This window comes from Oncorhynchus mykiss, chromosome 19 (assembly GCF_057628025.1).
Source record: "Oncorhynchus mykiss isolate SJ-2025 chromosome 19, ASM5762802v1, whole genome shotgun sequence".
Lineage (NCBI taxonomy): Eukaryota > Metazoa > Chordata > Actinopteri > Salmoniformes > Salmonidae > Oncorhynchus > Oncorhynchus mykiss.
In genome coordinates, this window is record NC_143040.1 from 53,785,710 (window position 1) to 53,801,918 (window position 16,209).

The 16,209-nt window shown below is 41.4% G+C and overlaps 1 protein-coding gene across 1 annotated transcript in view; it reads right to left on the minus strand.

Moving 5' to 3' along the window:
• Positions 1 to 3,810: 3,810 nt before the first annotated feature.
• The window catches only part of LOC110497960 (bcl-2-modifying factor-like), a 29,508-nt gene continuing 17,109 nt past the window's right edge, over positions 3,811 to 16,209 (minus strand). Inside the window, exon 4 of the mRNA XM_021574449.3 lies at positions 3,811 to 9,846. Within this exon, the coding sequence (XP_021430124.2) occupies positions 9,730 to 9,846 (117 nt within the window). The 3' untranslated portion in view covers positions 3,811 to 9,729. The remainder of the gene's footprint in view (positions 9,847 to 16,209) is intronic.

Sequence of the window (16,209 nt, forward strand, 5' to 3'; positions counted from 1 at the left end):
TGGACATACAAAAACCCCTAGACAATACAAAAACTACACATACCACCCTCGTCACACCCTGACCCAACCAAAATAATAAAGAAAACAAAGATAACTAAGGTCAGGGCGTGACATTATTTCAGCTTGGATTTCTTTCATCACATTCCCAGTGGGTCAGAAGTTTACATACACTCAATTAGTATTTGGTAGCATTGCCTTTAAATTGTTTAACTTATGTCAAACGTTTCGGGTAGCCTTCCACAAGCTTCCCACAATAAGTTGGGTGAACATCGGCCCATTCCTCCTGGTCTGAGCTGGTGTAACTGGGTCAGGTTTGTAGGCCTCCTTGCTGGCACATGTTTTTTTGAGTACTGCCAACAGATTTTCTATAGAATTGAGGTCAGGGCTTTGTGATGACCACTCCAATACCTTAACTTTGCTGTCCTTAAGCCATTTTGCCACAACTTTGGAAGTATGATTGGGGTCATTGTCCATTTGGAAGACCCATTTGCGACCAAGCTTTAACTTCCTGACTGATGTCTTGAGATGTTGCTTCAATATATCCACATAATTCTCCTCTTCATGATGCCATCTATTTTGTGAAGTGCACCAATCCCTCCTGCAGCAAATCACCCCCACAACATGATGCTGCAACCCCATGCTTCACGGTTGGGATGGTGTTCTTCGGCTTGCAAGCATCCCCAAGTCGGTTAGGACATCTACTTTGTGCATAACACAAGTCATTTTTCCAACAATTGTTTACAGACAGATTATTTCACTTATAATTCACTCTATCACAATTCCAGTGGGTCAGAAGTTTACATACACTAACTTGATTTTGAAAATAATGTAATGGCTTTGAGTCAATTGGAGGTGTACCTGTGGATGTATTTCAAGGCCTATCTTCAAACTCAGTGCCTCTTTGCTTGACATCATGGGAAAATCTAAAGAAATCCGCCAAGACCTTCAAATTTTTTTTGTAGACCTCCACAAGGCTGGTTCATCCTTGGGAGCAATTTCCAAATGCCTGAGGGTACCACGTTCATCTGTACAAACAATATTACGCAAGTATAAGCACCATGGTACAACGCAGCCGTCATACCGCTCAGGAAGGAGACGCATTCTGTGTTGCAAAAAGCGCAAATCAATCCCAGGACAACAGCAAACAACCTTGTGTAGATGCTGGAGGAAACAGGTACAACAGTATCTATATCCACAGTCAAATGAGTCCATTATAGACATAACATGAAAGGCTGCTCAGCAAGGAAGAAGCCACTGCTCCAAAACCACCATAAAAAGCCAGACTACGGTTTGCAACTGCACATGGTGACAAAGATCGCACTTTTTGGATAAATGTCCTCTGGTCTGATGAAACAATAATAGAACTGTTTGGCCATAATGACCATCGTTATGTTTAGAGGAAAAAGGGGAGGCTTGCAAGCCGAAGAACACCATCCCAACTGTGAAGCACGGGGGTGGGAGCATCATGTTGTGGGGGTGCTTTGCTCCAGGAGGGACTGGTGCACTTCACAAAATAGATGGCATCTTGAAGAGGAAAATTCTGTGAATATATTGAAGCAACATCTCAAGACATCAGTCAGGAAGTTTAAGCTTGGTCGCAAATGGGTCTTCCAAATGGACAATGACCCCAAGCATACTTCCAAAGTTGTGGCAAAATGGCTTAAGGACAACAAAGTCAAGGTATTGGAGTGGCCATCACAAAGCCCTGACCTCAATCCCATAGAAAATGTGGGCAGAACTGAAAAAGCGTGTGCGAGCAAGGAGGCCTACACACCTGACTCAGTTACACCAGCTCTGTCAGGGGGAATGGGCCAAAATTCACACAACTTATTGTGGGAAGCTTGTGGAAAGCTACCCAAAATATTTGACCCAAGTTAAACAATTTAAAGGCAATGCTACCAAATACTAATTGAGTGTATGTAAACTTCTGACCCACTGGGATTGTGATGAAAGAAATAAAAGCTAAAATACATAATTCTCTCTACTATTATTCTGACATTTCACATTCTTAAAACAAAGTGGTGATCCTAACTGACCTAAGACAGAGAAGTTTTACTGTGAGTAAATGTCAGGAATTGTGAAAAACTGAGTTTAAATGTGTTTGGCTACGGTATACAGTGGGGAGAACAAGTATTTGATACACTGCTGATTTTGCAGGTTTTCCTACTTACAAAGCATGTAGAGGTCTGTCATTTTTTATCATAGGTACACTTCAACTGTGAGAGACGGAATCTAAAACAAAAATCCAGAAAATCACATTGTATGATTTTTAAGTAATTAATTTTCATTTTATTGCATTACATAAGTATTTGATCATCTACCAACCTGTAAGAATTACGACTCTCACAGACCTGTTACACTTTCTTTAAGAAGCCCTCCTGTTCTCCACTCATTACCTGAATTAACTGCACCTGTTTGAACTCGTTACCTGTATAAAAGACACCTGTCCACACACTCAATCAAACAGACTCCAACCTCTCCACAATGGCCAAGACCAGAGAGCTGTGTAAGGACATCAGTGGTAAAATTGTAGACCTGCACAAGGCTGGGATGGGCTATAGGACAATAGGCAAGCAGCTTGGTGAGAAGGCAACAACTGTTGGCGCAATTATTAGAAAATGGAAGAAGTTCAAGATGACGGTCAATCATCCTCAGTCTGGGGCTCCATGCAAGATCTCACCTCGTGGGGCATCAATGATCATAAGGAAGGTGAGGGATCAGCCCAGAATTACACGGCAGGACCTGGTCAATGACCTGAAGAGAGCTGGGACCACAGTCTCAAAGAAAACCATTAGTAACACACTACACCGTCATGGATTAAAATCCTGCAGCGCACGCAAGGTCCCCCTGCTCAAGCCAGCGCATGTCCAGGCCCGTCTGAAGTTTGCCTATGACCATCTGGATGATCCAGAGGAGGAATGGGAGAAGGTCATGTGGTCTGATGAGACAAAAATAGAGCATTTTGGTCTAAACTCCACTCGCCGTGTTTGGAGGAAGAAGAAGGATTAGTACAACCCCAAGAACACCATCCCAACCGTGAAGCATGGAGGTGGAAACATCATTCTTTGGGGATGCTTTTCTGCAAAGGGGACAGGACGACTGCACCGTATTGAGGGGAGGATGGATGGGGCCATGTATCGCGAGATCTGTTAGCAACCTTCTTCCCTCAGTAAGAGCATTGAAGATGGGTCGTGGCTGGGTCTTCCAGCATGACAACGACCCGAAACACACAGCCAGGGAAACTAAGGAGTGTCTCCGTAAGAAGCATCTCAAGGTCCTGGAGTGGCCTCGCCAGTGTCCAGACCTGAACCCAATAGAAAATCTTTGGAGGGAGCTGAAAGTCTGTATTGCCCAGCGCCAGCCCCGAAACCTGAAGGATCTGGAGAAGGTCTGTATGGAGGAGTGGGCCAAAATCCCTGCTGCAGTGTGTGCAAACCTGGTCAAGAACTACAGGAAACGTATGATCTCTGTAATTGCAAACAAAGGTTTCTGTACCAAATATTAAGTTCTGCTTTTCTGATGTATCAAATACTTGTCATGCAATAAAATGCAAATTAATTACTTAAAAATCATACAATGTGATTTTCTGGATTCTGTCTCTCACAGTTGAAGTGTACCTATGATAAAAATTACAGACCTCTTCATGCTTTGTATGTAGGAAAAACTGCAAAATCGCAGTGTATCAAATACTTGTTCTCCCCACTGTATGTACACTTCCGACTTCAACTGTAAGTGTATGTAAACTTCTGAATTCAACTGTAACGTAGTTCTACCAGGGGACCTTTTTTGGGGAGAAAACAATTGAAGCCATTTACACTTTCAATATAATTTTATTGAAAAGAAAGTACCAATAAAACAGAACAAGTAATTCAGAAAAAGATTTGTTGAGCAAAGCTCTTATATGTACAGCATATTGCACTACATAACAAATTGTCCTTACTTCCATAATGTATCAACAAAAATAAAACACAAAAAAAGAAATGAGTGCACAGTACAGTCTTGAAAACACACAGTCAATGTTCACAAAAATGCTACATTTTCGCTGGGTCTCTTTTCTTGGGAGTACAGAGAGTGTGTGATAATCAAGACTTAGTTGAAACTGAGCAGTTAAAGGCATTTTCCAGGTGTCAGTAATACATGTACAGTTCATCGGTTCCTAAAAAAGGACAATGTTTCTTGGTTATGATTTAACCTCAGAGATCATATGGAGCACAACACAAAAATAAATGTTTCCGTTTTGACGGTATCGTTGAAAACATGTTGACACCAGAACCAGTCAAAAAAGGAATGTTTCAAGCTCATTTATATACAAAAAAGCCCTTGATCTCACTGGACTTGTTAAAAAGATCGAACAGGTATTAAAACGATTTAAAAGCCTCAAAACTGTCCCTATAAAAGCTGACCCTTTCATATGAAAAGACATTAAAAAAGTTAGGAAAGACAATGAGTAAGAAATGGTCTCAAAAAAAAGGTACATTTAAAGAAAGTGGACAAAATAAATCAAGACACTGACGGTTTTTCCATAATATACAAAACTCACTGTATAGAGTTCCTGTAGCTTTGCACAGTGCTGAGATATGGCAAGTATATGTCTATCTCCAGTACACAGCTTCAGAACCCCCTCTGAAAAATCATTTCTGGGCACCATGGCGGCTTTTTTCTCTTTCAAATAAATCAAAGACTGTTCTATGCATCGTCAATGGTCTGCTATACTACAGACACACAGCTAGTTCAGCACATGACAGATTTGAAAGAACGAACCAGAGTACACTGTACTGCTCAGGGACGCATCAGATCTACAGACACAAAGTACTTTCCAGTGCATGTTTATTACAGAAGAATGATAAAGTAGACAAAAATGATTGAACCCATAACCAATGCCCAGTGACAAAAAAAAATGTTTTGGCAAATTATCTGCAGGGTACTGATCCAGCTCCAAAGCATTGACCAGACAATGGTCATACTGTAGTTATGTACAGTTGAAGTCGGAAGTTTACAGACACCTTAGCCAAACACATTTAAACTCAGTTTTTCACAATTCCTGACATTTATTCAGAGTAAAAATTCCCTGTTTTAGGTCAGTTAGGATCACCACTTTATTTTTGAAAAATTTGAAAAGTCAGAATAATAGTAGAGAGAATGATGTATTTCAGCTTTTATTTCTTTCATCACATTCCCAGTGGGTCAGAAGTTTACATACACTCAATTAGTATTTGGTAGCATTGCCTTTAAATTGTTTAACTTGGGTCAAACGTATCGGGTAGCCTTCCACAAGCTTCCCACAATAAGTTGGGTGAATTTTGGCCCATTCCTCCTGACAGAACTGGTGTAACTGAGTCAGGATTGTAAGGCCTCCTTGCTCGCACACGCTTTTTCAGTTCTGCCCACAATTTTTCTAAAGGATTGAGGTCAGGGCTTTGCGATGGCCACTCCAATACCTTAACTTTGTTGTCCTTAAGCCATTTTGCCACAACTTTGGAAGTATGATTGGGGTCATTGTCCATTTGGAAGACCCATTTGCGACCAAGCTTTAACTTCCTGACTGATGTCTTGAGATGTTGCTTCAATATATCCACATAATTTTCCTCTTCATGATGCCATCTACTTTGTGAAGTGCACCAGTCGCTCCTGCAGCAAAGCACCCCCACAACATGATGCTGCCACCCCCGTGCTTCACAGTTGGATTGGTGTTTCTTCTGCTTGCAAGCCTCCCCCTTTTTCCTCCAAACATAATAATGGTCACTATGACCAAACAGTTCTATTATTGTTTCATCAGACCAGAGGACATTTATCCAAAAAGTGCGATCTTTGTCCCCATGTGCAGTTGCAAACCGTAGTCTTGCTTTTTATTGCGGTTTAGGAGCAGTGGCTTCTTCCTTGCTGAGCGGTCTTTCAGGTTATGTCAATATAGAATACGTTTTACTGTGGATATAGATACTTTTGTACCTGTTTCCTTTGCAAACGTCCTTTGCTGTTGTTCTGGGATTGATTTGCACTTTTCGCACCAAAGTACATTAATCTCTAGGCGACTGAACACGTATCCTTTCTGAGTGGTATGACAGGTGCGTGGTCCCATGGTGTTTATACTTGCGTAATATTGTTTGTACAGATGAACGTGGTACCTTCAGGCGTTTGGAAATTGCTCCCAAGGATGAACCAATTTCTTTCTGAGGTCTTGGCTGATTTCTTTAGATTTTCCCATGATGACAAGCAAAGACGCACTGAGTTTGAAGGTAGGCCTTGAATATGTCCACAGGTACACCTCCAATTGACTCAAACTATGTCAATTAGCCTATCAGAAGCTTCTAAAGCCATTAATTTTTTTTGAATTTTCCATGCTGTTTAAAGGCATAGTCAACTTAATGTATGTAAACTTCTGACCCACTGGAATTGTGATACAGTAAATTATAAGTGAAATAATTGTTGGACAAATAACTTGTGTCATGCACAAAGTAGATGTCCTAACCGACTTGCCTAAATTATAGTTTGTTAACAAGACATTTGTAGAGCGGTTGAAAAATGAGTTTCAATGACTCCAACCTAAGTGTATGTAAACTTCCGACTTCAACTGTAGCTAAACTGATCTGTGATCTTTCCAGAATGAACACTGAGATTCTACTGCTATCTGCTGAATGGCTAACGTGACATGGTTGATTCATATAAATGCCTTAATCGATTGGGCCCATTTCTGGAGATGACTACCCTCAAGGAAAACACAGCGCAGATAACCATCATTCTATACAGTCAAACAAACAAATTATATACACATTTAAAAAAAACGAAAGGAAGAGAAATTGCACACAAAATCCATACGGTAGCAAAGGGTGGTATATACAAAAAATAAATAAAAAATAAAAAAACGGAGAACAACGCTAAAAGTCCTAAAGGAAATGGATGAGCAGTACACATAGATATGTAGGCTACAGTAGAGCGAGAGAAGCGAGTTTAGGGACGGTTTAAGGGCTACAGTGAGACAGGAGGCTACGGTGACTGGCTCAGCATTCAGGATCTGCAGGAAACAACAACAACAAACAACAACAACAGCGATGTTCAGCTCATCTCTCACTGCCCCACATGGTTCTAAATTAGTCCCTGCCTCAACAGACAGAGCAAGCGTCATCATCTGACCAGTCTGTCTAAAGTATACCTTTATATCTATGGTTATGTATCTAATATATTTCAACTGATGCAGACAACAGAATTGGACCGAACCACTCCATTCCTTTGTCATCCTACTCTACATGGGAAACTGTTATTTGTTTTTCCCTGGCACTGAAACATACAGGTAACTGCCAAAATAATGGAAACACTTGAGTAAATGAGGGATGCAAAGTATATTTAAATCAGGTATTTCCACACAGGTGTGGTTCCTGAGTTAATAAAGGAATTAATATCCCATTACGCTAAAGGGATATGTTTAAAAAGGTTGGGCAGGCCATTATTTTGGCTACCATGGCTATGCCCCCATAGGATGACAATGTCCCCATCCACAGGACACGAGTGGCCACTGAATGGTTTGATGAGCATGAAAATGATGTAAACCATATGAAATGGCCGTCACTGTCACCAGATCTCAACCCAATTGAACACTTATGGGAGATTCTGGAGGGGCGCCTGAGACAGCGTTTTCCACCACCATCAACAAAACACCATATTATTCCAAGCACTTGTAGAATCTATGCCAAGGGGCATTGAAGCTGTTCTGGCTCGTGGTGGCCCAACACCACCCTATGAAGACACTTTATATGGGTGTTTCCTTGATTTTGGCAGTTACCTGTTTCTCCAGCATTCTAAATTATGGGTTGAAAGAAAGCACTGATTATACAGACAGAAGATGACACAGAAGATGGCTGTAGGACCAAATTACCAAGAGTTGTGTCTGAAATTACAGCCTCATGATGTATACTTCTCCTTCAAAATGGGCAAAAAGTAAAGTACTGTAGGACCAAACATAACCGTATTAACAGGAGTTGTGTCTGAAATTACAGCCTCATGATATATACTGCTACTTCAAAATGGACAAAAAGTGAAGTAAAAAGGCAATAAAATGTACAACAAACAGCATCTTCAAGAATACAGCAGTGTCTTCAAAAAGATTCATATTTCAATAGTAATTACAGTCTTGCATACTACCAGTTCATTTCTAATCTCAGACACGTTCTCTTGTCAATTGGATTATCAGTGGTGATTTCTATTCAAAAGTTACACCACAGGATCTGAGGACAAAGAACTAATACAAGATCACTCCACAGGTTAAAATATATATATATATATAAAAGCCCATGCAAGAATCCTGAGAGGAGGGAAGATGTTTCACATGTTTGTTTTGGTGTCCAGAATACAGAGTGCATCTCTGACAGTGGGTTAGAGAGCACATCGATTGGAGGGCTAAAAAACATTGGAATTTCAATGAGGCATTCATTTAACCAGCATCACTTGTACCTCAGATGTTTTATTCTAATGATAACAGGCCATATTCAGTCACTTCCTGGGAAGATACAGCTTAGTCATGTGAATGAAAACATTGTAATGTTACCATTGCAAATCAGATACAGTTAAAAACCTTCATTAAATGACAGAGGTTGGCTTTGTAACCGAATCTACTCCTGACTGATGTACTATAGTGCAAACAGTGTGGATACATAGCTCCACTTGAAGGGCCTGGTAGTCTTAAAACAAAAAAAATGATCAGCACAATCTCTTACAATGTCTGGGGTCCAGTTCGGGGATTTATGAAATTAGTAAAAGATAACTATGAAATAAACTATGATTGAAAACCTGGTGTTCTCTCTGAGTAACTCGTGGGATCCACTTTTGCTTTGGACGTTGTATCATGGCTGCGGGTAGATGTTTTGGGAGTGCTGTTGAAGGGGGGTGGGGGTCCTAAAGAGTATTTTTCTCTGCTAATACAGCAGTAATAAAGGCCTAGTTCACAAATGTTATGAGAAAATGTTATATATATATATATATACACACTTTTTTATCAGGGGGTGCTGCAGCACCCCTATTTCCCGCGGCTATGTACTGTATCTACCTTCACACCACAAAGTGGCATTTACCACATCGGAAGCCACTGGATGTTTCATTATTTTTGGTGACAATGGGAAAACAATTATTGAAATCAAAACAATAAAAGTGACTGGAAGAGCAAAGAATAATCAACATGTAATATAACAGTATACACAACCCCATTGAGGAGAAGGTTGAGGTGAAAAATGCTTTGTTCTGAGAGACTGCATCTTTGGAAATTAGTAAGTTATCAAGTTTGACCAATTATTTCCTGGAAATTTCAGAAAAGAAAACCCTATGAACCACTCTTCTTTCCCTTCTTCAGATCCCTCCCATCTCTTTCTTTCTTCTGCTTGGTTCTTGTCAACAGTCATTGGGTTGTGGTAGAAGACATTGACAAGGCATTCCCGGGACCATGGAGGTCATTCAAGATGTACACATACGGAAGTGCAAACAAATTCAACAGGAATAATGTACTGTACAAAATACTACATCAAACAATTACCAAAATACGGACATCGTCCAGTAGAGGAATCTCGTGAAACAACATGGCATCTTCTTGGAAAAAAACAACCTCGTAAAAAATGGTTGTCTCCGTCCCGCGGGGACCTTTTCTCTTTTGTAATTTTTCCCCAACAGACCCGTGTTAAATTTGACAGTGCCATTTGGAGTCCAGTTCCTGTGGGAGAGGGGTAGTCTGGGATGGGCTGGTCCTCTCCATCACCTCCACCCTGCTCTCCCCCCTCCAGCGATGGCCTCCTGCTCAAACAGCAGGGTGAGCAGAGCCGAGGCCAGGCGCCACCACAAGGGCCTCATGTTCCTTTGGTTTCGGTGATACTGCAACAAAACAAGGGAGAAAAACAACCGAGTCAGAACAGCATAAGGACAGGGAACTGGCCTAGTCAATTAAAAAATGTAATCATTCCTTTACCAGGGTCTTCAGTTGGAGCTGTGGATGTGTGTTGGTGTGTGATGGGTGGTGATAGTGATTGAGAGAGATCAACATGGTGAATTGAGGAGGGATAGGTCATAACCAGACACCGGAACAGCTATGATATTCTTACAACAGTCTGTGTGTGTGTCGAGCACTACTTATTACTGCAGGTTCTTTGTGTGCAGGATTGAGAACCCTAACCCCAGCCAATGTAACACTAACTTCCACCCCACCCCATGCCACAGACACATTCATTGCACAGCAAGTCTATGGAAACAGAATCAACAGCACATCAGGAGCAGCCTCCCTCTCCCCCTCAGGCTGGAGAGCCAACTGGATGGTGTGTGATTTGGAGGATAACGCTATCTCTGCCATAGAGGAGGAGATAAGATAATTGCACTATATAGGACTAGAGAGCACTTGAGGAGGGGCGTGGATCCACAGGAACATATCTCAGTACGAGAGCTGAGCTTATCTCCACAGACGAAACACAGACACTACCGGACCTGATAACACCACAACTATTTCAGATACACGTCACACATCAACAAAGAGCAACAATAGGCTGGATAAAAAGCTTTGACAAAAAAAAGCTTAGCACATTGCCAGTGTCAGACAACATTCTCCCGTTGTAAACCAATTCCACCAAAGCGTGACTGCCGAGTTGACTTGTTTCTTAACATGACATCTGATGCAGCATGTGTGCAAGCCCAGAAATCAACCTGTTTACAACTAGCCTGCACTTTGCAATGTGATAAGACCCAGGTTTCCACTAGCCCCCATACAGTGAGATGAACTTTGCAGAGCGTTGCATAAGCTGGTGCCAGTTTCAAACAGGCTCATGCACTTTCCACACCCGCACCCGTTTTTGTAAAAGGAAGAGATACATTATTGTATAGCCATCGGATATTTGAGGTACTACTGGGAATATTGATAGCACTAGTTTTGTGATATAGCATTTATCAAAAGTTAAGCTGGGGATATTTTGATAATTGCATAATAACGATGAAGTCTGCTTCATAAATATACATTATCCAAAGCACAAATTGAACTATACTGAACAAAAATATAAACGCAACATGTAAAGTGTTGGTCCCATGTTTCATGGGCTGAAGTAAAATATCCCCAAAATTTTCCGTACGGACACAAAGCGTATTTCTCTCAAATGTTGTGCACAAATTTGTTTACATCCCTGTTAGTGAGCGTTTCTCTTTTGACAAGATAATCCATCCACCTGACAGGTGTGGCATATCAATAAGCTGATTAAAAAGCATGATCATTACACAGGTGCACCCTTTGCTGGGGACAATAAAAGGCCACTCTTAAATGTGCAGTTTTGTCACACAACACAATACCACAAATGTCTAGTTTTGAGGGAGCGTGCAATAGACATGCTGACTGCAGGAATGTCCACAAGAACGTTTGCCAGATAATTAAATGTTCCTTTCTCTAATTTGGCAGTACTCCCAACCGGCCTCATAACCACAGACCATGTGTAACCACGCCTACCCAGGACCTCCACATCCGGCTTCTTCACCTGCGGGATTGTCTGAGACCAGCCACCCAGACAACTGATTAAACTGTGGTTTTGCACAACCAAAGAATTTCTGGACAAACTGTCAGAAACCTTTTCAGGGAAGCTCATCTGCGTGCTTGTCGTCCTCACCAGGGTCTTGACCTGACTGCAGTTCCGCGTCGTAACCTACTTCAGTGGGTAAATGCTCACCTTCGATGGTCACTGGCACGAAGGAGAAGTGTCCTCTTCACAGATGAATCCCGGTTTCAACAGTACTGGACAGAAGGCAGACAGCGTGTATGGCGTCGTGTGGGCGAACGGTTTGCTGATGTCAATGTTGTGAACAGAATGCCCCATGGTGGCGGTACGGTTATGGAATGGGAAGGCAAAAGCTACGAGCAACGAACACAATTGCATTTTATCAATAGCAATTTGAATGCACCGAGATACCGTGATGAGATCCTGAGGTCCATTGTCGTGCCATTCATTCACCACCATCACATCATGTTTCAGCATGATAATTCACGGCACCATCTCGCAAGGATTTGTACACAATTCCTGGAAGATGAAAATGTCCCATTTCTTCCATGGCCTGCATACACACCAGACATCACCCATTGAGCATGTTTGGGATGCTCTGGATTGACGTGTACGACAACGTGTTCCAGTTCCCGCCAATATTCAGCCACTTCGCGCAGCCATTGAAGTGGAGTAAGACAACATTCCACAACCAACCGCCTGAACTCAAATCAAAGGAGATGTGATGCATGGCATGAGGCAATTTCTGGTCACACCATATACTGACTGGTTTTCTGATCCATGCCCCTACCTTTTTTTTTTTTAAAGGTATCTGTGACCAACAGATGCATATCTGTATTCTCTGTCATTGATTAGGGCCTAATGAATTTACTTCAATTAACTGATTTCCTTATATGAACTTTAACTCAGTAAAATCTTTAAAATTGTAGCATGTTGCGTTTATATTTTTGTTCAGTTTGGTTCACCTAGAGACACAGCGCTAATAACAGCTAGGGTAGCAGCACTTATTAAAGTTGTGCCTTTACATCTAATTACAACTAGAAAGCACATAACCAAGCACATCAATCTGTCTGTGATTACACCTGAACTGGCCAACTCTGACAGAGGGTGAAGCCTATTATAGGCAATTGTGACAGTCAGTAATGCTGTATGTACGCCTAGTTTGAATCCCCGAGCCGGAAAGGTGGAAAAATATGCCATTCTGCCCTTGCGCAACGACAACTGCTCCCTGGGCGCTGATGACGTGCATGTCGATTAAGGCAGCCCCCCCAGACCTCTCTTATTCAGATGGGTTGGGTTAAATGAGGAAGACACATTTCAGTTGATGCATTCAGTTGTACAACTGACTAGGTTAACACAATATATTTGATCAACAAATACTGCTACGCCACACAATGACATTAATGTGAGGTCGACCGATTATGATTTTTCAACACCAATACCGATTATTGGAGGACCAAAAAAAGCCGATACAGATTAAATCGACCGATTGTTTTTATTTATTTGTAATAATGACAATTACAACAATACTGAATGAACACTTATTTTAACTTAATATAATACATCAATAAAATCAATTTAGCCTCAAATAAATAATGAAACATGTTCAATTTGGTTTAAATAACGCGAAAACAAAGTGTTGGAGAAGAAAGTAAAAGTGCAATATTTGCCATGTAAGAAAGCTAACGTTTAAGTTCCTTGCTCAGAACATGAGAACATATGAAAGCTGGTGGTTCCTTTTAACAGGAGACTTCAATATTCCCAGGTAAGACATTTTAGGTGGTAGTTATTATAGGAATTAAAGGACTATTTCTCTCTATACGATTTGTATTTCATATACCTTTGACTATTGGATGTTCTTATAGGCACTTTAGTATTGCCAGTGTAACAGTATACAGTATAACAGCTTCCATCCCTCTCCTCGCCGCTACCTGGGCTCGAACCAGGAACACATCGACAACAGCCACCATCGAAGCAGCGTTACCCATGCAGAGCAAGGGGAACAACTACTTCAAGTCTCAGAGAGAGTCACGTTTGAGACGCTATTAGCTAGCCATTTCACATCAGTTACACCAGCCTAATCTCGGGAGTTGATAGGTTTGAAGTCATAAACAGCGCAATGCTTGAGATGCTGGCAAAACGCACAAAAATGCTGTTTGAATGAATGCTTACAAGCCTGCTGGTGCCTACCACCGCTCAGTCAGACTGCTCTATCAAATCATAGACTTAATTATAACATAATAACACACAGAAATAAGAGCCTTGGGTCATTAATATGGTCGAATCTGGAAACTATCATTTCGTAAACAAAACGTTTATTCTTTCAGTGAAATACGGAACTGTTCCGTATTTTATCTAACGGGTGGCATCTCAAAGTCTAAATATTGCTGTTACATTGCACAACTTTCAATGTTATGTCATAATTACATAAAAATCTGGCAAATTAGTTCGCAATGAGCCAGGCTGCCCAAACTGTTGCACATACGCTGTAACAGACTGCGTGCAATGAACGTAAGAGAAGTGACACAATTTCACCTGGTTAATATTGCCTGCTAACCTGGATTTATTTTAGCTAAATATGCAGGTTTAAAAATATATACTTCTGTGTATTGATTTTAAGAAAGGCATTGGTGTTTATGGTTACACGTTGGAGCAACGACAGTCCTTTTTCGCGAATGCGCACCGATTATATACAACGCAGGACATGCTAGATAAACTAGTAATATCATCAACCATGTGTAGTTATAACTAGTGATTATGATTGATTGATTGTTTTTTATAAGATAAGTTTAATGCTAGCTAGCAACTTACGTTGGCTTCTTAGAGCATTCGCGTAACAGGCAGTCTCCTCGTGAGGCAGGTGGTTAGAGCTTTGGACTAGTTAACCGTAAGGTTGCAAGATTGAATCCCTGAGCTGACAAGGTAAAAATCTGTCATTCTGCCCCTGAACAAGGCAGTTAACCCACCGTTCCTAGGCCGTCATTGAAAATAAGAATGTATTCTTGACTGACTTGCCTCGTTAAATAAAGGTGTAAAAAAATAAATTAAAAAAAGGCAAAATCGGCATCCAAAAATACAGATTTCCGATTGTTGTGAAAACTTGAAATCGGCCCTAATTAAAATCGGCCATTCTGATTAATCGGTCGACCTCTAATGTGTACATTCTCACAGCCATAATGTCCTGTAAAAACAGCAGCAGTGACCTTGTCTCCTCCTCTGGTTCCTCCACCCTGCTCAGCACAGAGAGGGTGACAAGGTGTGGGCCCACCCTGTAGCTCCCTCATTCGTCATGAGTCACACTACCAACTGTCTAAAATGACAGTGATAGAGAACAGACACTTGCCAGACTTTTAACGCATTTTATTTAACCTTAATTTAACTAGGCAAATCAGTTAAGAAAAAGTATTCTTTACAATGACGGCCTATAAGAAGGCAAAAGGCCTCCTGCGGGGACGGGGGCTGGGATTAAAAATAAAATATAAAATAAAAAATAACTTAGAATGGCAGCAACACATGACAACACAACATAACATGGCAGCAGCACAACATGGTAGCAGCACAAAACATGGTACAAACGTTATTGGGGACAGACAACAGTACAAAGGGCAAGAAGGTAGAGACAACAATACATCATGCGAAGCAGACACAACTGTCAGTAAGTGTCCATGATTGAGTCTTTGAATGAAGAGATGGAGATAAAACTGTCCAGTTTAAGTGTTTGTTGCAGCTCATTCCAGTCGCTAGCTACAGCGAACTGAAAAGATGAGCGACCCAGGGATGTGTGTGCTTTGGGGACCTTTAACAGAATGTGACTGGCAGAACGGGTGTTGTTTGTGTCAGATAGGGGGGAGTGAGGCCTAAAAGGGTTTTATAAATAAGCATCAAGCAGTGGGTCTTACGACGGGTATACGGAGATGACCAGTTTACAGGGGAGTATTGAGTGCAGTGATGTGTCCTATAAGGATAATTGAAGGCAAATCTGATGGCCGAATGGTAAATAACATTTAGCCTCTGGAGAGCACCCTTACCTGCCAAACTATAAATTACGTCTACGTAATCTACCATGGGTAGGATGGTCATCTGAATCAGGGTTAGTTTGGCAGCTGGTGTGAAAGAGGAGCGATTACGATAGAGGACACCAAGTCTAGATTTAACCTTAGCCTGCAGCTTGTGCTGAGAGAAGGACAATGTACCTTCTAGCCATACTCCCAATTACTTGTATAAGGTGACTACTTCAAGCTCTAAACCCTCAGAGGTAGTAATCACACCTGTGGGGAGAGGAGCATTCTTCTTACCAAATCACATGACCTTTGTTTTGGAGGTGTTCAGAACAAGGTTAGGAGCAAAGAAAGCTTGTTGGACACTAAGAAAGCTTTGCTGTAGAGTGTTGAACACAAAATCCAGAGCGGGACCAGCTGAGTATAAGACTGAATCATCTGCATATAAATGGATGAGAGAGCTTCCTATTGCCTGAGCTATGTTGTTGATGTAAATTGAGAAGAGCATGGGGCCTAGGATCGAGCCTTGGGGTACTCCCTTGGTGACAGGCAGTGGCTGAGACACTGCACTCTTTGAGAGAGGTAGTTAGCAAACCAGGCCAAAGACCCCTCAGCGACACCAATACTCCTTAGCCGGCCCACAATAATGGAATGGTCTGCCGTATCAAAAGCATTGGCCAAGTCAATAAAATAGCAGCACAACATTGCTTGGC